The sequence below is a fragment of the Ornithodoros turicata genome, chromosome 3, assembly GCF_037126465.1.
Source record: "Ornithodoros turicata isolate Travis chromosome 3, ASM3712646v1, whole genome shotgun sequence".
In the NCBI taxonomy this organism is placed as follows: Eukaryota; Metazoa; Arthropoda; class Arachnida; order Ixodida; family Argasidae; genus Ornithodoros; species Ornithodoros turicata.
Window position 1 is genome coordinate 85,868,708 of NC_088203.1, and position 25,571 is coordinate 85,894,278.

The 25,571-nt window shown below is 49.1% G+C and overlaps 2 protein-coding genes across 2 annotated transcripts in view; one reads left to right on the forward strand and one right to left on the reverse strand.

The window, feature by feature from the left end:
• LOC135388754 (carboxylic ester hydrolase-like) lies at window positions 1-24,704 on the forward strand. The gene is made up of 10 exons (XM_064618520.1): window positions 1-231; window positions 2,249-2,389; window positions 11,425-11,566; window positions 13,222-13,407; window positions 16,579-16,769; window positions 16,882-17,026; window positions 17,090-17,268; window positions 19,564-19,714; window positions 19,781-19,916; window positions 22,563-24,704. The coding sequence occupies exons 1-10, from the start codon at window positions 28-30 to the stop codon at window positions 22,939-22,941; spliced, it is 1,854 nt and encodes a 617-aa protein (XP_064474590.1). The 5' UTR covers window positions 1-27; the 3' UTR covers window positions 22,942-24,704.
• Window positions 23,763-25,571, reverse strand: part of LOC135388755 (uncharacterized) — an 8,903-nt gene continuing 7,094 nt past the window's right edge. Inside the window, exon 6 of the mRNA XM_064618521.1 lies at window positions 23,763-24,408. Within this exon, the coding sequence (XP_064474591.1) occupies window positions 24,100-24,408 (309 nt within the window). The 3' untranslated portion in view covers window positions 23,763-24,099. The remainder of the gene's footprint in view (window positions 24,409-25,571) is intronic.

Sequence of the window (25,571 nt, forward strand, 5' to 3'; positions counted from 1 at the left end):
GCCGCTCTTATCTGTGCGTCCGTCGACATGGCTGCTGCAGCGCTCGTCGGTGCGCTCCTCTGGGCCGTCCTCCCGCGTGTCACGCCAGTAACGATACAAGTGTCCACCAGCTACGGCACGGTCAACGGAGTGGAAGAACAAACGGTTTCAGTGAACGCCATCCCTCAGCAAGTGTACGCATTTCGTGGAATACGGTATGCCAGACCTCCACTAGGATGGCTACGATTCTCGGTAAGAAGCGTTACCTTCACATCTATGGGTGCCTCGCCAGCAGTGTGTTCAACATGCCGTGAAAGCAGTTCAGCATGTTCGTTGCGTGTTTCATGAAGAAAGACAGGAGGTGAAATGGGAAGACGATGAGAAAACCGAGGAGCAGAAGCACACCAGACAACCGAGAACAGGCGCAAGCACAGGACAGCTTGCCCAGTGCTCTCTGCTGTGTTTTTGGCGTCGGGTTTCTCTGTGTATTCCAACCAAGTAGCCTAATCTTCTCAGCAGAGAGGACGATGGGATTTTGTGCAGTTATGCATGGCGATCGGCCAGGGTTTTCGGCCAGGGTTTTCGGCCAGGGTTATCGGCCAGGTTATCGGTCTTACAAGGAAGAGAATTGCGTATCTGCCGGCCTGATCGAATTTCATGTGAATTCCATTCGTTCCATTCCATCGCTATCGTTCTATTTGTGTACATTCCATGCATCTTCGTATCATTCACGCTAACTCACACGCAATGGTACAGGTTACCGCAGCTCAAGCGGTGAAGTACCCCATATCATCGTCATCATGTATTTGTTACTGTTTCTGCGCGAATTTTGCTAACTGGAAGTAACGTTTCTTTAAAAGCAGTAAGGAGTTCCGAGCTAACAACTATTTCAATCTTCAATGTGCGTATGTTTGTAGAGGGTGGGGTAATGTCTGAATCGGCTCGCCGTTGTCGGCCACACAGAAGTGGGCACCGTCACGACTATAGAAAAAATATAAAAAAAACGGACGAGGATGGAGGGGTGGAGATGCGTAGAGGGTGCGTGAGTCCGTCGGGGAGTGCAAAGGGCTAGAGGGGTCATTGGGCAAGACCCGCCTCTCGCAGAAAGAGAACAAGGTTTCTTGCTTTAGCGGAACGTCCGGCATAAGAACTACCGGGTTGGAGGATGTCCGCTAGCGTGCCAGAGCTGGAGTGAGGGAGGTGCGGCTTCGCGGGCAGAATGGTGCGTTCGGCAGTCTCGCAGGATGTGCTCGATTGTTTCAGGTTGTTGACAGTGGCCGCAGCCGGCGTCACCCCTATAGCCGATCTTAAATATAGTTGAGAGTTGGTGAATGCAGATCCAGTACGTCACCTGTGGAGCATGGTCTGTATGCCTCGAGGGAGGTTTTTCATGGGAAGAAGGGGGCGGTGCATGATGTCCCGTATCCCAGGGTGGCGCAGTTCAACAAGCAGCTGAACGGCCATTTGCCTGTCGGTGTCCGGAAGTTGGTAAAGAAGGGCTGCAGCTCAGGTGTGCCGAGGACGCTAGCTGATCCGCCCCTAAAAACAGAGGGTGGGGGGGGGGGGGGGGTAATGGCAGGATCGGCTAGCCGTTGTTGGCTACACAGATGTGGGTGTCGTCACGACTATAGCCCCCCCCCCCCAAAAAAAAAGAAAGAAAGACGGATGGAGGATAGAGGATGAAGGGTGGAGAATCGTAGTTCACCACATAGCACACTCTTAGCCAATCAGCATCCCGAATGACATCGTTCTTCCCCCTGATTGGTTAAAAACGGGAGACGTACGCCTTTTTGGAACACTTATGCAGTTCCAAAAAAGGCGTACGCCCTGCGCTTTCTACATATCGGGAGTGATAAAGGTGTCATTCTGTGCAATGGTCGGCCTTCACCGTGCTATGTGGTGAAGTCCTGTTTTTAAAGTGTACACTCTTAATACACTATACGGTGAGGGCCAACTGTCGGACAGAATGGTATCGTTATCGTTCTTGATTTGTGGGAAGCATTGGGCGCTTGCATTTTTGTGACAATTAACATTACTGCATAAATGTCATAAAAAGGCGTACACCTCTCGTTTTAAACAAATCAGATGAGCGAACGATCTCATTCGGGACGGTGGTTTGCTAGAAACGTTTTTATTATTCACTATGAAGTAAAGTACCCTCACCATCATTATCTTTGCCCAATATTGGGCCAACATGTTGTACTGCTTGGGATTAGACGCCCGTCCTATAGGGTTTAAGAGTTTAACTGAATTTTCCGTTCTTTTCCAGCCACCGAAAGAACCCGAGCGCTGGGTGACACAGCCCGACGCTCCACGGGAGCCTTGCGTGCAGCTCCGTCCATCGGACGGCACCGTTCACGGCAAGGAAGACTGCCTATATCTTGACGTGTACACGCCGAAGAACTTTAAGGTGAGGGCTAGCTCTCCTTGCCGACGGTCCTATCAATATAGTGGTTCAACGGCCGGCCTCTTATCTTGTTTTATCACGCCAGGAAAACTCTTGGCGCACTTTTGAGCTGTTCAGAAATCGTATCATGAGCTGGGCTCTTGTGGATCGTGAGAATATTACGTACACCGTGTATTCACACGAGCGACATCCTCACGGAATATTCTAGTGGAAGAAAAAGCGAAAACACTGCTCACAGAGCCGAAGTCCCGTCCCATCCCATGTTATGTCCAGCATTCAGACGGTGCGGAATATCGGGATTGGCATACTGCGCATTTAGCAGACGACACTTAGCAGACGACACCGTCAGCGTGTTTTCCTGTCGTCTGCTACGGAATGTCTTGTGGCTGTGTAGCAGGATATTTCCCACACTCAGATTCAGATTCAGATTCAAGAAATTTTTATTTATATATACACATATACACAAATTAGATGTGGGACTGCGAGGTCAAGCCTGTGATGCAGTCACAGATTTACACATTATTAAAACGAAACAAGACGTACAATGCGTCTTGGGGTTAGCCACGAGAACAAAATAAATGAAAAGAGAAACACACAGTGAAAGATTGTACACATAAAATAAGTTGGACAAATGCGCTTTTTTTTTTTTCCTTTTTTTCTCTCTCTCCCTTTTCACTCTCTACTTGGGTGTGCAAAGACTGCAGCGTATAGGCTCGGTGACCCTAGCATAGGACGAGAAATTTGGAAGCATGCTGCGAAAGACGTCTTTGTGCGTTGAGATTTGTATGAGATGACAGGACGCGGTTTAACTGACGCCTACCTCACCAACATTTCCCCGTGTAGGTGCTTGACGAAACAAGAGAGATTACCCGGCAGAAAAAGCTGCAAACTACTTTACTGGGGAAATGATGATGGAACCACGGCGTTGCTAAAGCATTCACAGACTTCGTAGTCAATTAAAGGATGGATATCGTTGACATTCCTCTATGAGCTGTGGCAGTTCTACTGAGCCCACTGCTAGATCAGCTCGTGAGCATTATTTTAATAATCATGTTTATCTACATCAGAGGCTTCAAACTCAAATCGAGTCAAATTGACCTTAGACCACGTCATGGAGTGCCGCACAGAAAAGAAATCACCGTAATTACCATAAAATATACCCTAAAATACCACAGTATAAACACATACACGAAGAACAGGGGCGGTGTAGTTATTGTGTGGCCGGACGGTGTGTGTACAACACTTTAGTGCTGAAAAAGCTCCAGTTGACACCACAAGAGAATTAAATAAGTTGCCTTTCCAAATGGGGTACTAATACAGAAAACATGGAAGACGATTCGAGAAGAATACGTACTTCTTAGCAAACGATTATGGCAAAGTCCAGCAGTCCGCATCACATTAGCTTGCAGTGTTATTTCACAAACATGCACGCGAATACCGGGTTGCTGCGACAGCAAGTTGTTGTTGAGGTTCATGAGCCAAAAGAAGTTCTCACATACGTATGTGCTGCCTGGAGCAGGAATAGGCTTGTGCAAGGCTTGTGCAAGCCAAGACAAGTATCAATCATATACGGTCGTGGGATTGAGACTGGGAACGGGAGTAGTGGTGATTAAATTCGTGACAAAAAAATGTAAGACAACTTTTCATTCGTGTTTAATTTCTCTGAACGGTTTATCGTTGTTTGTTTTGCTACCTCTCTACTGACGAGGGTATACGCAGGTGGTGCGAGAGGGAAGAGCGAATGAGTTCCTCGAACACATTCGCTTTGCGAATGCCGTTCGCATGTATTGCCATTCACTTTCACCGTGCACTCTTAAAAATGAACTTCACCGCATAGCACGCTCCTAGCCAGCCATCCTGTCGAATGATATCGTTGTCCTACCCTGATTTGTTGAAAACGGCAGGCGTACGCCTTTTTTGTGACAATTAAGAACAGCATAGGTGTGACAAAAAAGGCGTACGCCTCCCGTTTTCAACAAATCAGGGCAGACAACGATATCATTCGAGAGGATGGTTGGCTAGGAGCGTGCTATGCAGTGAAGTTCATCACCATGTTCATGCTTTTCGTCACCCCCACCACCCCCACCACCACCATTTCTAAGAGTGTGTGACGTGGGACGGATGTCATTTAGTGCGAATGTCATTAGCTGGGAATGCCATTCAGTTTGCCGTGCGACAGGGGTATTACTCACGACTCTGGCGTCCGCTCGATGGTGGTAGTCAAGGTTGTGGTGAAGACTGGGAGGTGGTGGGTTGGAATCCTACACTCTTAAAAATGAACTTCACCACATAGCACGCTCCTAGCCAACCATCATCCCGAATGACAACGTTCTCGCCCCCGATTTGTTGAAAACGGGAGGCGGAGCCTATTTTGTGGCCATTATGCACGGCACAGAATAGGCTCCGCCTCCCGTTTTCAACAAATCAGGGGCGAGAACGTTGTCGTTCGAGATGATGGTTGGCTAGGAGGGTGCTATGTGGTGAAGTTCATTTTTAAGAGTGTACCACCGGCTGTGCTGTCTGAGGATTTCCCTGGGTTTTCCGAAGATTTCCAGACGAATGTCGGCACAGTTCCCTCTGAAGTCTGCCCAGGAAGCATACTAACCATCCCCGTGTCACATTCCTTCCTGCTGTCATCTCTCCATCTGTCCCCGTCTTTACGCCGCTCATAGCCACAGTAGCTTCGCGGCGCTAACATGAAAAGAAAAAAAAAAAAACTCACGGCCCTAACCTTACCCGATAAGAATGGCCTTCTACTAATAATCTGGAAGGGGTGGTGTGGAGCTGTTGGTTCCCTGTGTGAGCTCATGGCCTTCAATCAACAGTACATTGTCGTCAATAAAGTCTAGACTGCTAGTTCTGCGAACCGAGGATGCTGGCCAATCCTGTGGCGTGGCACAAGTTGCTCGCACAGGTCGTCCTGTTGAAGGACGTAATACAGTGCTCCGAGGCTTTCGATGCACGCCACCGAACTCTCAAGTGGGCGCGACTAATGTACGTACACATCAACCGCCGTGACGTTGTATACGTAATCGTGGTTGCCTCGTGACGTAGAATCTCGAGCTATGTTATCTGCCGTTGACAACAGCCTTTAATTTCCTCCCATTCAGCTTCCTTATCCTCGGGGGTTCTCCCGTTCGCAAGTGGAGCAGCATTGTTATGGGACATCTCCTTGTAACCTAATACACCGATATGTGCCATCTCAAGAGTGCGTCGAGGGTTTCTGGCACACAGCTGAAAAAAAAAAAAAAAAAAGAGAAAAAGAAATAGAATTGACTAGCAGACGAGCCGTCTCAAGGTTCCTGTCAGCTTAGCACGGCTTCCTCTGTCTTATCATCAGTCTATACTTACATGGGGCGCGTATATCGGTTTCATTCGTGCGTATCATTCGTCAGATTATGAATACGCATGCCCATATGCAGGTCAAGAACGTCAGGGATGTCGATATGGCTTCTATCTTTTTCTTATGGCTGGTGCACTGAAAGGAAAGCTCTTCTGCAGCAGATTAGAGACCTCTGTACCGTTCTTTATCTGCCTGTTAGGAGAGTTCTTAACAGGCGGATAACCAGACTGCAGACGGCTATTGGCCCCATTTTGTGGTTCGGCAGATTTTGACGGATAAATGCTATCTTTACTCGAAGGAGATATTATGTACTCGTGAGAGTGGACGGGAAAGTGTTACACAAAACACAACCTAGAGAATAAACGAAGACGCACGTACACAGAGTCCGGTCATTTTCCAAGTTTGCTTCTACAGTCGTTCTTATCTAGAGAGGAAGGGTTTGGGATGCTTGCCAGTGATAAATCGTACTGCTGAGGGGAGGAAAAAAAAAAAAAAAAGAAGAGATAGAGAAATAGAAAAAGAAGCATCGGACAAATACTTTCAACTGTTCTATCTAGTAATCTTGAACTCGCACACGCAAACGTTATCGTTAGTTGTTAGGTATTCGTTTCAAAGTGCTCTTGAGACGTCACGCGTCGGCACGTGAAGACCCTTTTGGGTGATCGGGACTTCAAATAGACGTCGCGATTGGTCTTCGCACAGGAGGTCACGGTTAGTCAAAGGTGCATGGAATACTGACAAGTTGAAGTGCGCTGCGCGGTGGGAAGTGTTGCGGTCGTTAAGGGCACAAATGTTGACTCACTTGCCGAAGCCTTTGTTGACAAGTGAGGCGGAGTCAGAGACGTTCCCGATGCAGCAACTCACGCGCCAACGACTCCCAAGTGTCCTAGGTCACCCCTTCACAGGCTCTGAGCTCAACTTTGAAATCTCAAAGCACCAAAGTCTTCACCAGGAGCCGACGGCATACAGTCAAGCTCTATTTAACCTTCTGAACAATGAAGTCGTACCGCTCCTAAAACACATCAATGAAGTTTGGAAAAGCGAGCTCGTCCCCGCTTCCTGGCGGGAGGATATCCTTGTGCCTCTACTTAAAGGACACATTATGAAGGAGAAGTATTGGACAATAAATTGTAAATAGAATTACGAAGCGTAGAACAACAATATTACACATTTTACACCCCTAACTAAATACCGGCAAAGGAGCCTCTAATCATATCGTTCTTTCTGCTTCACCTCGCGCCTATTGGAGGCGAGACCCTCACTAGGGGCGCCACTGTGCCGCCTCTTGCTGGGGATCCTCGTTTCGGTTTCGTTTTGTTACTTACAGTCAAAACGGTCATATTGGAATGAAAATGCGACTTAATTGCAACACATATGTCGTCTTCGTCATGCAATCAACGCCGGACAGCCTCTTACACGTGCAATGGCTTGGTACGCAATGCAATGTGCGAATACTGCCCGGGCATATCCCCACGACACGGTTCGTTCAGCGAACACCAGTGGGCGACTCCCGAACTTCTCGGCGCCAATAGCCAGACAGATGCTTAGAGACGATACTTCACAGACACATCTTTTGGCTTTTGCAAAAACCTTCAGCATTATCCTATGCCTATGCCTACCTTCTGCCTATCGTTATCTTTAAAGTTGGCGCGCTCCAAACGTCACGCAGCAGCACGCGAAAACCGTTTTGATAGGCCGAGGTTTGAAATCAGCTTTGCAATTGGCCCTCACGCACATCCCGGAGCCGGCTGTGCTGTCTGGGGTTTTTCCTGGGGTGTTCCTCAGACGCTTTCAGACATATGTCGGCACAGTTCCCTTAGAAGTCGTCCCAGGACGCACATGCCCCCAGGGCGTCATGCGTGACGTTGCCCACCTCTGTGAGGCCAACAACGGCGAGCCCTTTCACAACCACCACCACCCTCACGCGAGGGCTCAGTGGTTAGCGCGCTGGCCATGTCACGTCGAGACTGGGAGGTTTCCGGGTTCGAATCCCGGTGCTGACTGTGCTCTCTGGGATTTTTCCTGGTTTTCCTTAGACGGTGTCAAACATATGTCGGCACAGTTCCCTTAGAAGTCGACCCAGGACGTCCCAGAAGACGACCCAGAGCGTGAGTCGTGACGTTGCCGACTACGGCGAGTCCCTTCACCATCATCATCACCACCACCACCACCCGCGCACGAGAGCTCGTGGCGAATCATGGGCGAAAGGATAAATTTATCACGCGTTACGGGATAGCGACACGTTGAAAATCAAGGCCCAGGTGCACAAACCAAGCAGACGAGCACTTGAGGAGTCGTTTTTGGACGAAATGGTGTTAAAGTCAAATTGTGTGCAAACGCGTATTGTGTAATAGCACAGATAATTTACGTACTGAAATAAATTTTGCATGTGCGTTGGTGTTTTCTAGTGGTAAGTTCTAAGGGAATATGTATCTCCAGAATTACCAAATGTATTATAACACAATACTAGTACTACCGATTATAATACGCGTTTTCATCCAGTATTGTGTGTTATTTATTATTATTATAATACAAATAAATGGTTACTGCCCACCCCTGCAGGCGAGTAGAAAACCCTCCGCGAATATTGAAATTCATCCGGCTGTGGCATCTCCTCTGCTGGCATGCAGTCTCGCATTACGCCAGACCCGTTCACCTGAGGGGACGCAATGTTTCGGCAAGATGGCTACTTACTGACCTGGAACACCACATTGGTGGGGGGGGGGGGGGTATCTATTTATTTGGACAGGATGAAAGGTCAGCCACAAATGACGGCTTGCTATTCCTTGTTAAATAATTTCTTAGTGGGTAGTCAAGTTCCCTGGGTAGTTAGTGTAAGGCGATGGGGGGTCAGAGGTCTTCCGCCGTCTCACCCATGATGTCATAGGTTGCTGAGGAATGAGGGGACAGGTGTCACGCAGGTAGTGGAGAAGCGCCGCGGTTACACCACCGCTGTGTGTGCCAAGTAGTGTTGCGAGAGACACGTTGGAGTAACCGTGGCTGCTCAGGCGAGACTTGAGTGTGTCGCGGATGGTCTTGCAACGGCGGCAGTCGAGAAGAAGGTGTCGAATGTCTGCCTCAGCGTTGCAGATAGAACATAGGGGTGTGGCTTGCTGACACCACATGGGACTACAACGTAAACAACGGGAATTAGCCGAGGTAGGCTACATTTAAAGTCAAACACAAACACGTAAGCCTCCAACGCGCAAGAATCAATCAATTAAAAAATCAACTCAGGAAAAAAGTGCTGAGGCCAGGATTCTAACCTGGGCCTTCTGATTTCCGGTCAGATATGCCTTTTTCCTGAGTTGTTTGATTTAAATGATCACTTGGGGCGTTCGGAAACCTAGCGGCTCCCCACTCTGTTAACGATAGCTGTCGTCTGTACGTGTCGTCCTTGTTTGTTTTGACGCCCAAGCTCAGGCTTTGTTCTCCATGGGCCACTAATAGTCTACGTCCGTCCTGGGATGGACCTCCTTCTGTCGACTACGCATCATGCCGCCACCGTGGCACATAAGCTACCTTCGTTTTGGCCCGCAGATCCTATGGTCTGGTTTGGGCAAGCTGGACTCCCAGCTTGTCATCAGGAGCATTACAAAACAGCTCACAAAATTCTACCATGTGGCCACGGCACCTTCTCCAGCTGAGGTCTGGGACTTGGTCGCCACTCCACCACCGCCGTGTGACACCCTCATGGCAGAGCTCACCCACCGGTCATCTATGTAGGAGCAGAATCAGCGTTTTCAAAGGCCTTTGACGCAAGAGGAACTTAGGGATCGTACCCCATATCAGCTCCTACGCCGTATAGGCGTCAGCTTTCTGATCCTAGATGACTAGATGATATACTAGAGATACCTGACGTCCTAGATGACTTCATCCTACGTGAACTGTTCCCGCAGAGGTCACCCACGGATGTCTGCGTTGTTTTGGCTACAACAGACACTATGAACCTCACGGATCTTGCTAATCACTAAGAAGTGTGTATCATCTTGCACCTTACAGGAAAACAGTTGCGCCGGTCACTATAGGTGGCGGCTTCTGACTGGTGCATTACAGGTACATTGTAGAAGGTTTCTAATGACCTGCTAGACTGAATGCTGAAGGTTAACTGGATGAATGTTTTCTTCTCGCTCCGGTAGCGCTGTCATATGTCGCGCGCCAGAAGATTGGGGTTGATGACGCGGCTGTTACAACAAGATACTGGTGGTGGTGTTCTTGAAAGAGCTCGCCCTTGTCGGCCTCACGGAGGTGGGCGACGTCACGAATAACGCTCTGAAGGAATGTAGTTCCTGGGCCGACTTCTAAGGGAACTGTGCCGACATATGTCTGACACCGTCTGAGGAGAAACCAGCAAAAAAACCCAAACAGCACAGCCGGCACCAGGATTCGAACCCGGGTACCTCCCAGTCTCGACATGCATATCCGCCAGTCTGGCAGCTGCAGGAGAGGTCACGTGCTTTCAAGAACCGATAGGAATGGCTCTCGCTGCTCTGACGTAAGAGCTCGGCGGCGAAGTTTGTTCGAGGGTTTGTAGGACCATGTCTAAATGAGGTACAACACATGAGGTACGACACGTAGTAGATTGCAGTGAACCCTCGTTAATATGACCACCACCGTTCCCGCGGATTTTGGTCATAAAGCGAATTGTCATACTAAGGAGAAACGCACCCTCTGCTGACCGCAGAGACCGTTTCATTCAGGCCATTCTTACGTGCACAACAGCAGCAGCACAGTGCAGTGACCTGGGCTTTGGCAGTCTGAAAAGCGCTATGAGTAACTCCAAGGTTAACAACATCAGGAGTCATACCAAACTGCTTCAACACGTGTCACCCTCTGTCTGAGGAATATGGTAGCCTCTCCCTTGGGCTACACAGCGGATCATGGGACGTCATAATCAAATAAATATGGTTGGGGTCTTAACAGTAAACGTGAGGTCATAATAACGAGAAGAGAATACCTGTGTGTGACACAATTTGTGACAAAAATCTCGGTCATAGTCGGATAAGCGGATTGTCATATGCTAACGAGGTGGATTTACACGCCGGCGGAACGGTTCCCATGAAAAACGGTCACAATGCGATGCGGCTCTCGTCCTGAGGCAACTCCCTTCATACTTCCCTACCGGTTCGCTGGATTTCTATCCGTCTACGGTCATAATGTGAGTATGTCAGATTATCGGGGTTCACTGTTCTTTTTCCTCAATGCTCTGGCGCGTAGTACAATATGTGCATAATGTAATAAACGACATATACCGGTATGTCACGACCGCTTTAAATGGAGAGGAGGAATGCGATGGCAAAATATGATGATATGGCACTTCGCTATGAAATATGGGAGCAAGTCCGTGCCATAAGCCAGCCCTAACGAACGCGTACAATTAAATTTAAGCGTGAAATGGTTGATTCTCTGGCGTATTGTCGTAAGGTATTCCGTGTCTAAACTGGGTACTTGGATATTGGTGAACGTCCTATACGGCAAATAAGTGAATCTGTCGACTTGGCAGGCAGAGGTGTGATGGCTCAAGAAGCAATCAACGATGTGACGATAAAAAGATGTACTAGATCTATAGGTATAATTACACACGTGTGCACGTAAGAACCTTATTTGGACCGTACGTATTCCCTCGTGAAATTGCAAACTTGCATATTTTGGAAAAGTACGGTATGTATAATGTTGATGTATGTATGTCTTGCAGGATTTGCAGGGAAACCTTCCTGTGGTAGTCTTGATTGCTGGAGCGGACTTCCAAACAGGAAGCAAAGAAGACGTGACAGCAGGTTACGACTATGGTATTAACAGTATACTCGTAGTCGTCAACTACAGACTGGGAGCAATAGGTAAGAACAGCCCCAAATTGACGAGAATCTAAGTAGGGCTCCATTAGAGTCACTATTTAGTGACTCTAGGCTCCATCTAGGGACTACACAAGCCTCGAACGCCCGATGTCGCCTGCGTCGTGTTTGATAGAATGGGAGATGGAGAGAATGGAAAGAGTGTTTGTTTGTTTGTCTGTCGGTCCCCCCTTGTACTCAGGGGAGAGCCATGCCAGGGTTGCGCAATCAGAAGCATCCCTGATCGGAAATCAGGATGTGCAGTGGGTGCAAAAGTTTCTCCTCGAAACTTGAAAGAAGCCGTTACATTAACACCAATAAAAAACAGAACGAGAGTTATACGTTGCGTCGTTCGTGATTGTATGAGCGGATAAGGAACCAGCGCAGTCTAGGCTTTCCTTCTCCCTTTGCTTCACAAGATGGCCGACAATGCAGAGCGGGCTCCCATTGATCTCCTCAAGCGATTTTACCAATCATCGCGAGAGATAGTTTGAGGAGACCAATCCGAGGCCTCCCCGCATTGTGAAGGAAAGGGAAAGCGTACATTGCGGTTGGTTTCACTTATAAATAAGACACGAAGGACGCAACGGATGACACCCGTTCCTTTTATATTGTTGCACTGTATAGTGTCCCTTGCGGCAGCACACATTGGCGTTTTCCCGAGTTGTTTGAAGGACAGCCTTCGGCAGCCTTCGGCATACTTTTTACGTATCAGATTTAATGTGGTGAATACGGTAGGTAGGGCCGTCGCGTCCCGACAAAAGTTTACGAGTACCGAACACGCGAGCGGCGTACTTTTGCTTCAGCGCGATACCCCAGCGGCCGACGGATGCGGGCTCGTTCACTTGTTGAGAAAGTGCGCTGGCAGCGACACTCAGCGGTAGCTTTCGTCGAAGAAAGAAAAGCCGGCATCGTAGCGGGGTAAGTCAGGTGTCCGTGTACAGCGCAGCACGTCACGGAGAGGAGCGAATCATTTTGCGCTCCACAAGGTGATTCGCTCTTCTCCGTCACGTGGAAGCGCGGAGCTCGTCAGCTGGACCTGGAGCCGTCGTTCGACAGTTGCGCCTCGTCTCCGGATGTATTCAGACGTGTCTCGTGCATTCTCCGAGAGTTTCGCGAGCGGCTGAGCTTGTGTCTCATGTCGTGTGGAAGTTTAAACTGCAACGTTCTCCAATGGACCCCGGACCTTCTATTAGTCAAAATACAGGACCTGGATGCGAGCACGCGAATCAGCTACAGAGCAGCAGGATCGGGTGCAGAGGGACCGGGTTCGAAACCACTAGCGAAAAATAACCACGTTCTGACCAAGTGCCTGGTCGAACCTGTCGTCTACATCCGACAAATTCAGCGAGTCGGCCCAGCGCTCTTTATTGCTGGGCCTCGCAAGATCTGGAAGTGACGATACGTGCAAATCCTATCCAGACCGACCAGTGACACACTCCTTCCCCCACCTTAGATTAGATTAGATTGATTGATTGATAAGGCAGTCGCCTAGTCGAACTCGCCATGAGTATGAGCCAACACTATGCTCACACAACTCTGTACGCTTGGACTAACGCTCTTGGATGTTTTTTGTCTTGGTCTTCCGCCCCCAACTACGCGGTGAATAGAGAGGGCAGACGTGTGACTAAGGAGCTGTATTTCGTTTTTGCGTGATTTAGGTTTCCTGAGCACTGAGGACACTCATGGCCCTGGCAATTTGGGTCTCTGGGACCAACAGGCAGCGTTGAAGTTTGTCAAGGAGAACATTGCTTCGTTCGGGGGAGATCCGAGTAAGATCACTCTGATGGGTTTCGGAGCAGGCGCTATGTCCGTTTCCTTCCACCTCCTCAATAGAGTCTCATCAGGTGAGTCATTATATCCGTACATTCACTTTTCAATGCACTTTTTGTCGTGAACATTGTGAAATTGTATTCTAAGATAAGCACGCCAGCGTAAGTCGTCCAAAGTATTATCCCCATGCCTTACAAAATCTAAACACAAGTAAACATCAAGCAGCTGTCACGCGAAAGAAAAAGAGAGGGGGAGTCCAACAACTTAACTATATGTACCCAAGGAGAAACACTGTTTTCTCGTGGACGCCGCCACATTGAAAGCGCAGCGCCGTCTAGCTGGGAGAGCACGTTGAAAACTGTCTACCGCCCAAGCTAGAGAGAAGGAAAGCACACGTGTTGAGTGCTTCCTCCCTGGCGTCACTTTCCTCCTCCCTTGCTTGCGCTGCCCGCAGAAGCGCTGGGTGTGAGGCTGGCTGGAAAATGGTACCACCACAGTCGCTGACCGATTTTTCGTACTTCTAGGAGCCACGAAATCAGTCCGAATTATCCCGGGCAGTCCGAATTTTTAGTGGATGGCATAAATCCACTTTATGTCAAAAGCCTTAAAGGGACGGTCTCGTACCCCCTGCCCCTCTCATAAAGTGTACAATTCGATTGCCCTTTGTTGAAAATGGAATACTGCGGATTTACCCGACAAAGCACGTAACGGTTTTTAAATAAACGAATTAAATCGATAAAGACTGCACAGCATACCGCGATCTGTGTTGGCAACAATAAGAACGATTACGTCGCCCTGCGGGAAAGTCCGTGATTGGATGCACAAATCGACTGCTTTTGCGCGCGCTAGTACACTGGCATGAGCAAACGAATTTCGGAAGTGACTGGGGTCCGTGGGAACTCTCGTGCATTTTCTTTCAGTTCTCAAGCGGAAGACGTATATTCTAGGATGTGGCCTACTTGCTCGTTTAGGACAACTGTGTCAATCCTCAGAGACAAGTTAAAAGCCGCAGGTCAACCCCACCCACAAATCTGAAGTCGTCCGTCTTTGGCGGTCGCTTTACAGCTCCGACCAAAAATATATTACGCGCGCGTCTATTCCATTCCCCGTTGCACACTAATCATGTTTCGAAATGAAGTGTCGCTGACGACGTACATGGAGAAGGAGTGCGTGTTTATTAAAAAAAAACGCATTACATACTCGCGGAAAGAAAACAGGTGACTTAGCTTCCACATATCCGATTATGCGCCGCATTCTCGGAAGCCCTACAATCAAGACACGGACTACATCCTCGGCTCGCTGAGATATACGTCTGTGGTTGCAGCTCTTATGTTATCTCTGAGCGTCCCCATGTCTAGAGTAAAGGGGAGCTTATGGGGATGACTCTACCCACGGTCCTCCTGCAAGTTGCAACTGCCATGGCAACGGCGGCAACTGCAAACAGCTGCTTTGCTCTTCGCTCAGTCAATGTAGAGTCACTAAATAGCGAGCAGAATAGCGACACTGAGCCACGCCGGCGAGCGAGCCCGCCATCTTGGTTCCGGTGCGGCTGCGTCGCCTAGCAATGGGACGCCAATCTCCCCATTCACCGCCGGAATACGCTGTGCAAGTGCGTCTCTGCGCATGAGAGGAGGCAGTGAGAGGGAAGAGGGAGGGCGCCGCCTTAGCCAATGGGGCTTCCCGAGTGGAGTAACCGGGAGAGGAGATATGCGCAGAACGCTCGGTTACTTGCGGAACGTATAGCGCGCAGTCGAGCCAACTCGCAGCAGAGGAAACCGGTTTTGGATGGAGATGACTCAACATAAGTAGCGCGTTCTTGAAAGGAGAAACCACGTGACACGATCGGCCCAATGGCGGACACCGAACGGCGGCTCCGGCGCCGAAAAGGAATGCGATACTCTGTACCCCTATTTAGTTTTGTCGTCTGCTATTACGGCACGTTTCCACAAACTCCTCGAAAACGACATAGTTATTCTGAACGAAACTTTGACGGTTGTATGTCTACAGTACTCGTGAATATAGTTTCGGCTAAGTTTTGGAATCGCCCCGGCTGTACGAAACCGTCCCTTTAGAGGGAGTATCGCATCCGGAAACGTGTGTATGAGACCGAAGCGGTAATGTTCGTCGCCGCTTCACAGTCAACTTGGCAAGTTTCGCTTCCGAAAACAGATAGATATTAAATAAACCAGTTTTAAAGATCACATCACCATCACTATCATCGAGTTTTGAAGGTTCGCACTTCCTCTGCAGCTAAGCAAGCCCCAGCGACAGCGATTGTGCAGTTAAATGCTACACGTTATTGCCAGTAAACCTGCGCTATAGTTTCGGAATCGACTGCGACGGATGCAATAGTCCCTTTAAGAATCTATAGGTGTCTGCCTCTCTGCGCGAACGCGCAACAACGTATCCTGGCAAATTTAAGCGAGTCAGTCACCACAGCAAGGATTGCCCCTGTAGACTAGGGTGCATCAACGACATCCTCGTCTTTGCCGTCGTTTTTACCTAGTTTTGCTTTTGTTGTCGGTGCCGAAGACGACGCTGATACTAACGCTGCCGAAGTTTCAAACGGTGACGTCACATCAGTCTCGATCGTCGATGAATTCGCCTCCACGAAACATGACTATCCCAGCTGAGGTAGGCAGTTCAGTATTTGCGGTACTCAAAGGTACTCGAGACACGTGCATGATAGTACTTGATAGCTGTCAACGCGCCTGAAGCGGAGCATTCGGTTTTGGTCACGCGCAAATAACCTCTGCCTTCACGCAGGCGCCCGGCGTGCGCTGCGCTCCTCTAGCATGCGTCATGTCGGGAATGGCAAATGCCCCCCCCCCCCCCCTTCGTGTCGTAAAAGCCAGGTAAAAGCAGTTCGGAATATCGGGCGCGGGGCCGACAAACCGACAAAATAATAAAGTAATTATGGTGTTGTGGATAAAAAATATTTTTCTAAGTATCCCACAATGTCTGTCATGACAACATGTGAGCTGCTTCAGTGCGCGCAGATGCAGTAATAAAGATGAATTTCGGATTTTGTCAATGAGATCTGCCCACTGATAAATAATAATTCGTTGCTTTACGTCGCGGTACAATTATGATAATGAGCGACGCTACCGTTAAGGTTTCGATACACCTGATTATTGCCGAAGGCGTACGATGTGCAGGTGATCTGGTGCAACTGAAAGGAATCTTTTACGGGGGCGGCGAGGAGCAGCTGCACTCATATTTAATATTCGTGTTTTACCATACAGGGATGTTCCAGTTTGCAATCATGTCCGGGGGATCCGCCACCAGCCCAGACGCTATCGTTGAAAAGGCGAAGCAGAAGGCAGAGGAGCTCGGCTCAGTCACAGGTTGCAGCTACAGGGACAGCAAACAGTTACTGGAGTGCCTCAGAGAACTGAATCCTGCTCAGCTGCTCCGTTCGGCTCATCGGAACAAGGTGTGTGTCTGTGTAAACCTCACGCGCAGAGCGGTATTTTATGGCGGAAGCAGATGAAATGCAGTGCAGGACTACTTTTTGACACATAATTTCACACATAATCAACGGGCAGCTCAAGTTCTTGCCTATCGTGGACGCGAATGTAAGCCAGGACGCCTTCCTGTTGGACAGCCCTGAAGGCCTGTACGCATCATCGTTCACACCCAAACCAACCATCTACGGCTACACTAAGGATGCAGGGTCTACGCGTTTCTTTCGTGAGTCTGACCTATATCAAAACACGTTTGTCAACGTCTTCACGTCTTATGTTTGCATTGCAGAAAGAATGAACTCGGCAGCAGATGCCAAGTCGGTTGATGACATAGTGCAGACGTTCCTAAACGAGTACTTCCTGGACGTAGACTCACGCGTTGGCATAACGGCAGCGGTCAAGTACCAGTACTTCAGGCCGAGGGCAAGCAGGACTAATTCCACTAGTAACGCCATCAATACCATCAAGGTAGGCTATGCATGCGTAGTGCCTGTCCATAAACGCGGGTGGCGTTCACATCACATCTTTGGTGAAGTCATTTCATATAAACAGCAGAGAAGACGATGATAGATGCTTGATCAATGATAAATGCTTACACACATTTTTAACGCAGCCTTCATTGAAAATGTGCACGTGTATCTGTTTACTATAAACCTAGATGGTCTTGTCAGTTCTCCAGAGCTGATGCGTGACAGCCATCCCCAAGAGCTTCGTATGCACTCCTCCTTTCCTCACACAGTCAGTTTATCGTTCGTATGGTCACATGGGTAGCTAGAGGACGCACATTGTCTAGCAAAATCAATATCATTTTGGTGGTCACTTTTGGCCCTATTTTGGGAGCGCTGTGTGCGCGTCCGACCGTACCACAGCTCCCGAGCTACCCAGTAGAACCCTGCCCGCGGGCCGGACTGGGCTCTTGTCATTGACTGTGTGCTCCACCAAAACGGCAGGCCGTGCCGGGCCCGGGCCGACAAACATGTTTCCGAGAGTCGAGCTTCACCGGGTCACGCAGCTAATTCCACGCAATGGAGGACTATTAGTTCATATCGTCACGTGGTTGCGTCATTGCTATGCATATACTGTATTTGCAAAAAGCAAGCAAGGGACACTGCATTATGCGTATGATTCGGCCCTCTATAACATTCTCAAAGCCACTTTACATTGCTCCTGACTCCTCACGTATTTCACAAACACGTTCTCAAAGCTTGGTGAGATGGGTAACGATTGGGAGAAGGAGTTTGTCGACAGCATCCTCTACCTCCACAAAGACTTTGGTAGTGTAACGATAATGCGTTTGCCCGCGTGCGTTCTGGATTACATTTTGGTCTCGTGCTGTTGTGGTGTTAAACCGACAGTTCTTGTATGTTTGTGGCCGTGTCTGCTCTTTTTATAAATTTGTTTGATAAGCGCTAGAAACGCGTACGTCACGGCTGGCAATACTAGGCCGGGATCTACCCGCTGAGTCACCGTGCCGGGCCAGGCCGCATAAAAACATGAAGGTCCGGGCCCGGGCCATTTTTCAATGTGTCCGGGCCGGGTCGGGCCCGGAAAAGTCGGCTCGTGCAAGACTGTAACCCAGAGGGCGCCTGGCGACCACTCTGGAAGTATAGCGCTGCGTTCCACAGGGGCCTATACTGCCATGGCCGGCGATGTTCTTCGCTCATCGAACTGGGTGAGCTGCCCTCCACACAGAGACTGGGAGGTGATCCCGCTCGTTTGATGAGCGAGTAGCGTCGTCGCCTTGGCAGGTACCATGTGAGACACAGCACCACACCTCCACCGCTAGGTTTTCGGGAGTGGTCGGTATGTGTTGTAGGGACCATCACCTGAGGGCTTTGAATAGCGATACGAGGGGACAAAATTGCTAACCGGACTGGTGGTGGTTATGAGCGGCGTACAGATGTCGACAGATGGAGAGAGGATAGCAAGGAGGAGTAGGGGACAGGGGGGTTAGTATGCGTCCTGGGCCAACTTCAGGGGGAACTGTGCCGACATTCGTCTGGAAGGTCTTCTGAAAACCCGGGGAAAACCTCAGACTACTCCTACCGGCAGTAGGACTAGTACCCCCCCACCTTCCAGTCTTCAGCACGACCAACAAGCGGGACGCCTTAACGCGCTCGGCCATGCCGCTGGTATTCTGTAGAGTATTGTCGCATTTTTACATTAAACATTATTATTATTATTACGAGTATTATTTAGGTCTCCGGCGGGAGAAGTAAACGCTAGTAAAGTAAACCGTAGCGACATGTGAGCCATTGCCCATCGAAGCCGTTACATAGTGGTCTATCCAGAACAGAAAGCACGGAGGGGGGGGGGGTCATTATTATAGTACGTTGTAACGGCTTTATGCATAATCCTCCCTCCCCCTGGAGGGGGCGCACAGGAAAGGAAGGCACGGGGGTGTCGCAAAAAAATTTGGGGGGGCGCGAGGGTCTGGATACGTCGTTGATTAAGTGTCTCATGGGGGTCTCTCGCACCGCGCCCTCTGAACTGTGATATACATAGACTGCCAGAGTGTCTACAGTCTAGCATCTAGATTTGTATATGATAAAGAAACGACTACAACAGATCTCTCTCTCTTTTTTCTTTTTTTTTTCCTGACATCAACATCATCAACAACAACAGATGCGTGGTGATGCTTATATGAGGTGTTCCGCCGTCGGACCTGCCGTACCGTACCGTTACGTGACCAAGACGATGGTCACGACCAATACGTTGAATGCGCAACAACTTACGCTACCTCATTTTTACCACCCAACGCAGATGCTCACAGACTTCCTAGTGGCTGCACCGGTACACTTGGCGCTGCGATCACACCTAGTGAAAGCAACAGCGTCCAAGGCCTACCTCTATGTCTTCGGCTATCCAGATGGAGGAAAGACTTTCGCCAGGGGGGAACAACGAGAACTATATGGTATGAACCCTGACATAATCTATTGTACACACGTGATCCATAATTATATCTGTCCCCTTGTGAAAGGTGCCACGTACATGGACGACATGCTGTACACAGTGAACAGCAGGATAGGTGGGGTAGCAGACACGACGACGCAATACGCAGATCAAGTCCTCCTGTCGACCATGAGCACATTCTTTGCAAGCTTCATTCGGACTGGGTAAGATTCCTAGAATAGAATATAATAGAAGTAGAATGAAAAAAAATGGAAACGCAGGTCGCACTGGTGCGACCGGCTCTTCCATGACGCTTGGTGTGTGTGTGTGTGTGTGTGTGTGTGTGTGTGTGCGTGCGTGCGTGCGTGCGTGCGTGCGTGCGTGCGTGCGTGCGTGCGTGCGTGCGTGCGTGCGTGCGTGCGTGCGTGCGTGCGTGCGTGCGTGCGTGCGTGCGTGCGTGCGTGCGTGCGTGCGTGCGTGCGTGCGTGCGTGCGTGCGTGCGTGCGTGCGTGCGTGCGTGCGTGCGTGCGTGCGTGCGTGCGTGCGTGCGTGCGTGCGAGCGAGCGAGCGAGCGAGCGAGCGAGCGAGCGAGCGAGTGAGTGAGTGAGTGAGTGAGGTTCTTCTCTTGCTTGTTAGGTGTTCTGTTTTGTATTTAGTATCCGGAACTCGAAGTCAGCTTGTACAGATAATTTAACAGTGAACCGAAAGGTGGCGGCATCTTCAGCCCCACTAGACGGGTTTCATAGCAGCACTTCAGCATGATCTGATTGGACAGATACAGTTCGCGTTTTACTGGGATGGCCAGCTTCAACCGTACAACCTGCGTGTGAATAACATCACAATGTGCACTGGTGCTAGGTTGATGGGAAGATTTATGAAGTACAATGTTATAACACAACGGTGCATAATGACTCACCACGATTCTTCCGAGAGCGCCTTTCTTGGATTGCTTGGGTCGTCGCGCTAGCGCCGCTTTGAACTATGGGAAGTTGCTGATAACAAAGAAGGAGAAGGTATCCAAGCTGTTTCGGTGCCTTCTCTCTCAGCCGATTCTGCTCGAGGAGTCAAGGTCCGCGAAAACGAAACGTGAACGGCAGTTCACCCTTTCTCAGTTCAGTAATCTCCCAGGATGCAACGTGTGCGCAAGGAGCACTGGGATTTTCTGAAATCGTCTGTTGCCTTAACGCCACCTAGATACAGAAAGCCTGCTTAAAGGTGCTCTGAAGTGACCTCCACATTTTTTTTTCTGTTGCGGCGTGTTCTGAAACGAATCAAATGAGCTCCTGTGAAAGAACGACGGGCGCAGGTGACCTGCGGCTCGCGCGCAAGACCTCTGTTCCGCACACCTGCCAGACATCCTCCAGTTTGGGAGAGAGCATATATATCCTCCACTCTTGGAAAGACTGTACCAGAGAATGAGGGACCGAACGTCGTGACGTAGCGTGGTCTCTTGGCATGTGACTTGTGCCGTAGACGCGCGCGGCTCAAGCGGGTGTATTAGCAGCGCGTGAGCCGAGAAGAAAGACACGGAGGAACTTTTCGACTTCACACGAGGATAGTGTCAGCCGTCCACGGTTGCTTTCTCCGACAGTTTTTGTAAATTTGATTGTGCAGCGACAATATACTGCACAGCGAAAGTACTTTGCATGGTGACTCCTTATGGGCAGCTTAACAGATAAGACATGGTTTCGAGCCATGCTAAATGTCACCTCATTGCTCCTTTAATGCCTTTTTTGTCCACAGCCCGCAGCGACACTGAATTTCTAGACGCAAATCGCGGGTATTTGCAGGTAATCGCAGGTATATACCCACACCCGCGCTTACATCTACGTATGAGATGAGATCCTTCGAATCCTACCATTGCGTTCTGAGAAAATGTCTGGCTTTCAGGTGGTTCGGTGACCACGGGAGAGTTCTGGATCGCGTTTAATGTATAGTAGGTGAGAAAGGACGGTTGCGTTCTTCGTAGGCATAAAGAGACCTTATAGGACACACCACATGTCCGTCAGGACATGTGATTGGACTCTCACGTACTAGTCGACATGACAAGTGCCGGTCGGTTCATATGGCAGGCACGGGACGGAAATTCGTCCAGAAAGCAGCTGGAATTGTTAGAGCACTGAGAGCAAAGTAATTATTGCTTCGGCATTGCCGAAGCTTAAATACCGTGTTCGCGAACAAGAGTTAGGCTGAATTAGCCTTATGCTGAATCAAGAGTTAGGACGCGTCCTAACTCTTGATTCAGCATATGCAGTTCACGTGTTTCGAGCACGTCTATCGTACTTCAGCCGCTCTATACAGTTGTGATGGCTGCTCTTCTTCGCCCTGCTCCACAACAACACTCGCATCAACTCCTATGTGGGCGATAGCTTCGTATGGTAAGCGGGAAACCACAGTTGAACCACAGAAGAGTTGAACAACACAATGACGCATGCTGGACGGCTTCGATGTCATGGACCGCCATGTCACAGAAATGGAGATGGACATCTTCCACGAGCTATCTGCAGGGAAATGCTCGCCATCACCATGCCGCCGCGGTCGGCACACTGCAGGCGGTCGCCGTGAAACACCAGTGTCGCTACGCGCGTTGCACTACGTATAGCTGCTACCACATTCTTTGTAGAGCTTGGAGACAAATAGTCTTGCAGATGTATCCAATATGACCCCCCTCCCCGCATCAATTCTTCTACTCGCGTGTGCTGTTCTAAATGTGAACTTCCGGAGTAATTTACATTGTACTTTAAAGGGGCACCAAAGTGAAAACATTTCGAGGTCAAAATGATCAAAGTCTGGTTAGTAGAAGTTACTCATGCATATGGTTTGTGGTTCCGAACCCCCTTAAGATCCAATTAAATTTTATGGTGTTTCAGCATTCCAGGGGGCAGTCTGAGCAGACCCATGTCCCTGAACGCACCACAGTATGCAAACATCACCAAGACCAATCCGAACGGCGAGACGAGCCACGAACTCTACAGGTCACAGGAGATGGCCTTCTGGAACGTATTCGTCCCCGACCTGCACGTGCAACTGAACCATACTAGCTGGAGTTCTTACATGCGAGCACGTGAGGCCGAACACTTTCGCAGTGCTACCTGGGGAACGGTCACGGTCATCGTGCTCCTGGTACTCATCCTTGTAGGCCTCGTGGCAGCTTTCTTCGTCTACCGTAGACAAAGGCTTCGAAGCAAGCGAGATGCCGTCGAGTTTAAACCCCTTCCAAGCAGCACCGGAACTCAACCGCAGTTATAACCCTTAAGTAATTATTTATTAACAGCGCAGTCTTCTTTCGGTATGCAAAAATGAAAAATATCCTGATGTAAGTGTCCGTGGTGCCGCCGGAACACTATCACTTGAGGTCGTAATTTTTGCCGTTCCAGTTATTGGGCCCGAAACACTGAAGATATACACCGATTGTCACCTGATTTAAATAAGAGTGAACGTGGTCTGCACTGCCTTGAAGCTAACACACAACTTATTTACAGTGATACACAGCACTCTAACTGGACCTCAATTGAGAGATCGCCATTTCGCGAAACGCGCTGTAAACAAACTTTTAGCATGCTCGATGATGTCTCAGACGAGGAGCCGTATGCTATCCGCACGCCACCCGCGGGACCTCTAGCCTTAGCACCGCAAGGGGGCGTGCGCACGCGAAATCGCCAAGATGCATTCTCGGCGTTTCTTAAACTCCCGTTGCATTTCCCGTCACGGAAGTGGAGACCACAATCCACGAACGGGACGCCGCGACCCACGTCGAGATCTTTCAGTGCAACATTCAAATTTTCCATTTCAAATTCCATTGTCCAATCATAATGTAGATTTCGCGGGCCGATGTGTAGCTCTCCTAGCGGATCGTGCGGACTGGCTCCTCATAGGGGTTGCCGATTATGACATGGTCGTTACAATCGAGTAGGTCGTGGTGTTAAGAACGTCTGTATGTGTATGGATTCGAGACCTCTACCACTCAGGAAAGGAGAGATCAGAAATCTCCATTATCGAGTACCTCCATAATGTTGGTAACAAGCCCACGTCATCAAGCACGGTAGACACACTGTTAGACAAGAGATCGATCCAGTTGCAAATATATATATATATATATATATATATCACAGAACAGGGGTGGTCACGCTTCATTACATAAGCTATAGACATAAGAAATTTCACTTTTGTTAAGGACGTGGGGACATGGAGCTCTCAAAGCAACTAATTCACACAAAAATAATCCCTTAATTTTCTCTGTCCCCCGTGGACCATGTCACCCCCGAGGACGTGACATTTCCACGTGCTGCTCTGTGCTATTTTGTTGTCCATGACTATGACTACAAATACACAAATGATGTGGTGGCTAAACAACTTCGGCGGAAAGCCCCACGGACGAAATCATCGTACGTGTTCCCTTGACAAGTTTCAGACTCGAGGGAACGGTGTTGCCTGGATGGCCCTGTTGAGCACAGCCTGATAGTCGTTGTAGAGGAGGCTGTACAGGTGAGCGTTCACCTTCTCTTCAACTTTAGACTTGAATTCCCTCTTGCGTTCGTCATTGAGGCTCAGGTCCTTTCCGTACTTCGTGCGGAGCTTTATGCTCTCCAGGTAAAATGTGCGGATTGTGGCTGGAGCTCCTGGCAGAGCGGTGGCTTCGAGACGGCCGGTCGTGTCAGTGACGGTGACGTTCACCGGAACCACTTTCTTGCGAGCGAGCAGAGAGTCACCCTTGACCTGCAGAAAAAATAAAAATACACACAATGTTTACACACCGCAGTTACACTTAAACATCCCTCGCAGAACACTCGCGCGGTGTGTCAAAGCTTTTGAGTTTTGAGGGACCGTGGTATATGCAATATGTGATCAAATCGGGAAGACATGCGCCATTGCTAGAAGACATACAAGCCCTGTCCACATCACGACATTAATTTCTTTTTCCCTTTTTTTTTATGTGCACAGAATTATCAACTCTTGAGAACATATGTCAGTTGTTTAAACAGTTATCCAAATAAAGAACTTTATGCCTTCCACTGACTGCATTTATGCATTGCCCTGTTGGGTACTTGGGTCGTCGTATCAGTTCATAGTGGTCCTTTAAAAATATATCGAGTTTCAATTTGCTGTCGTCGTACGATGCCCGACGAAAGATGACGACGAAAGATGACGACGAAAGATGACGACGAAAGATGACGACGAAAGATGACGACGAAAGATGACGACGAAAGATGACGACGAAAGATGACGACGAAAGATGACGACGAAAGATGACGACGAAAGATGACGACGAAAGATGACGACGAAAGATGACGACGAAAGATGACGACGAAAGATGAAACAAAACGGTGCTGCTGGACCAAACATTCCAAACTTCCCTGTTTCCACGATTCGTGTTACTGAATTAGGGTAGCAAACATCACGGATTATTTTTCTTTTGTTTTTTTAAAGAAATACTAATAAAATATGTATTAATATGGGTGCGTCAGTGGCAATAGAACGCGTCACGTATAACAAATGAGCGCACGCATATGTCGGATAGATATTCTTCGATCACATAAAGACATCTTGCTATCCTTTTTCTTATGATAACTTGACAGCAGATTTACGCTTAAAGGGGCACTAAAATGCAGAAACAACTTGTTCTGAAATGAAAGCCCGTGTTTCAATTAGAATAGTGCAAGTAAAATTAGTTCATTACTTAGTAAAATTAGTGCTACCGTTTAGAAGAAAAACGCAATGACAACAGAGCAGGCTTTGGCGGCAACGAATGGGATCCCCAGGAGGCAAAGATTGGCGGCATCCAATGAGACAGCAGGAGAAGCGCGCGCACACCTATCGTGGCCGTGTGGATTTGAAACGGGTCCGACCGTAGGTTTCCGTATATGCGCTGCATGATGCGC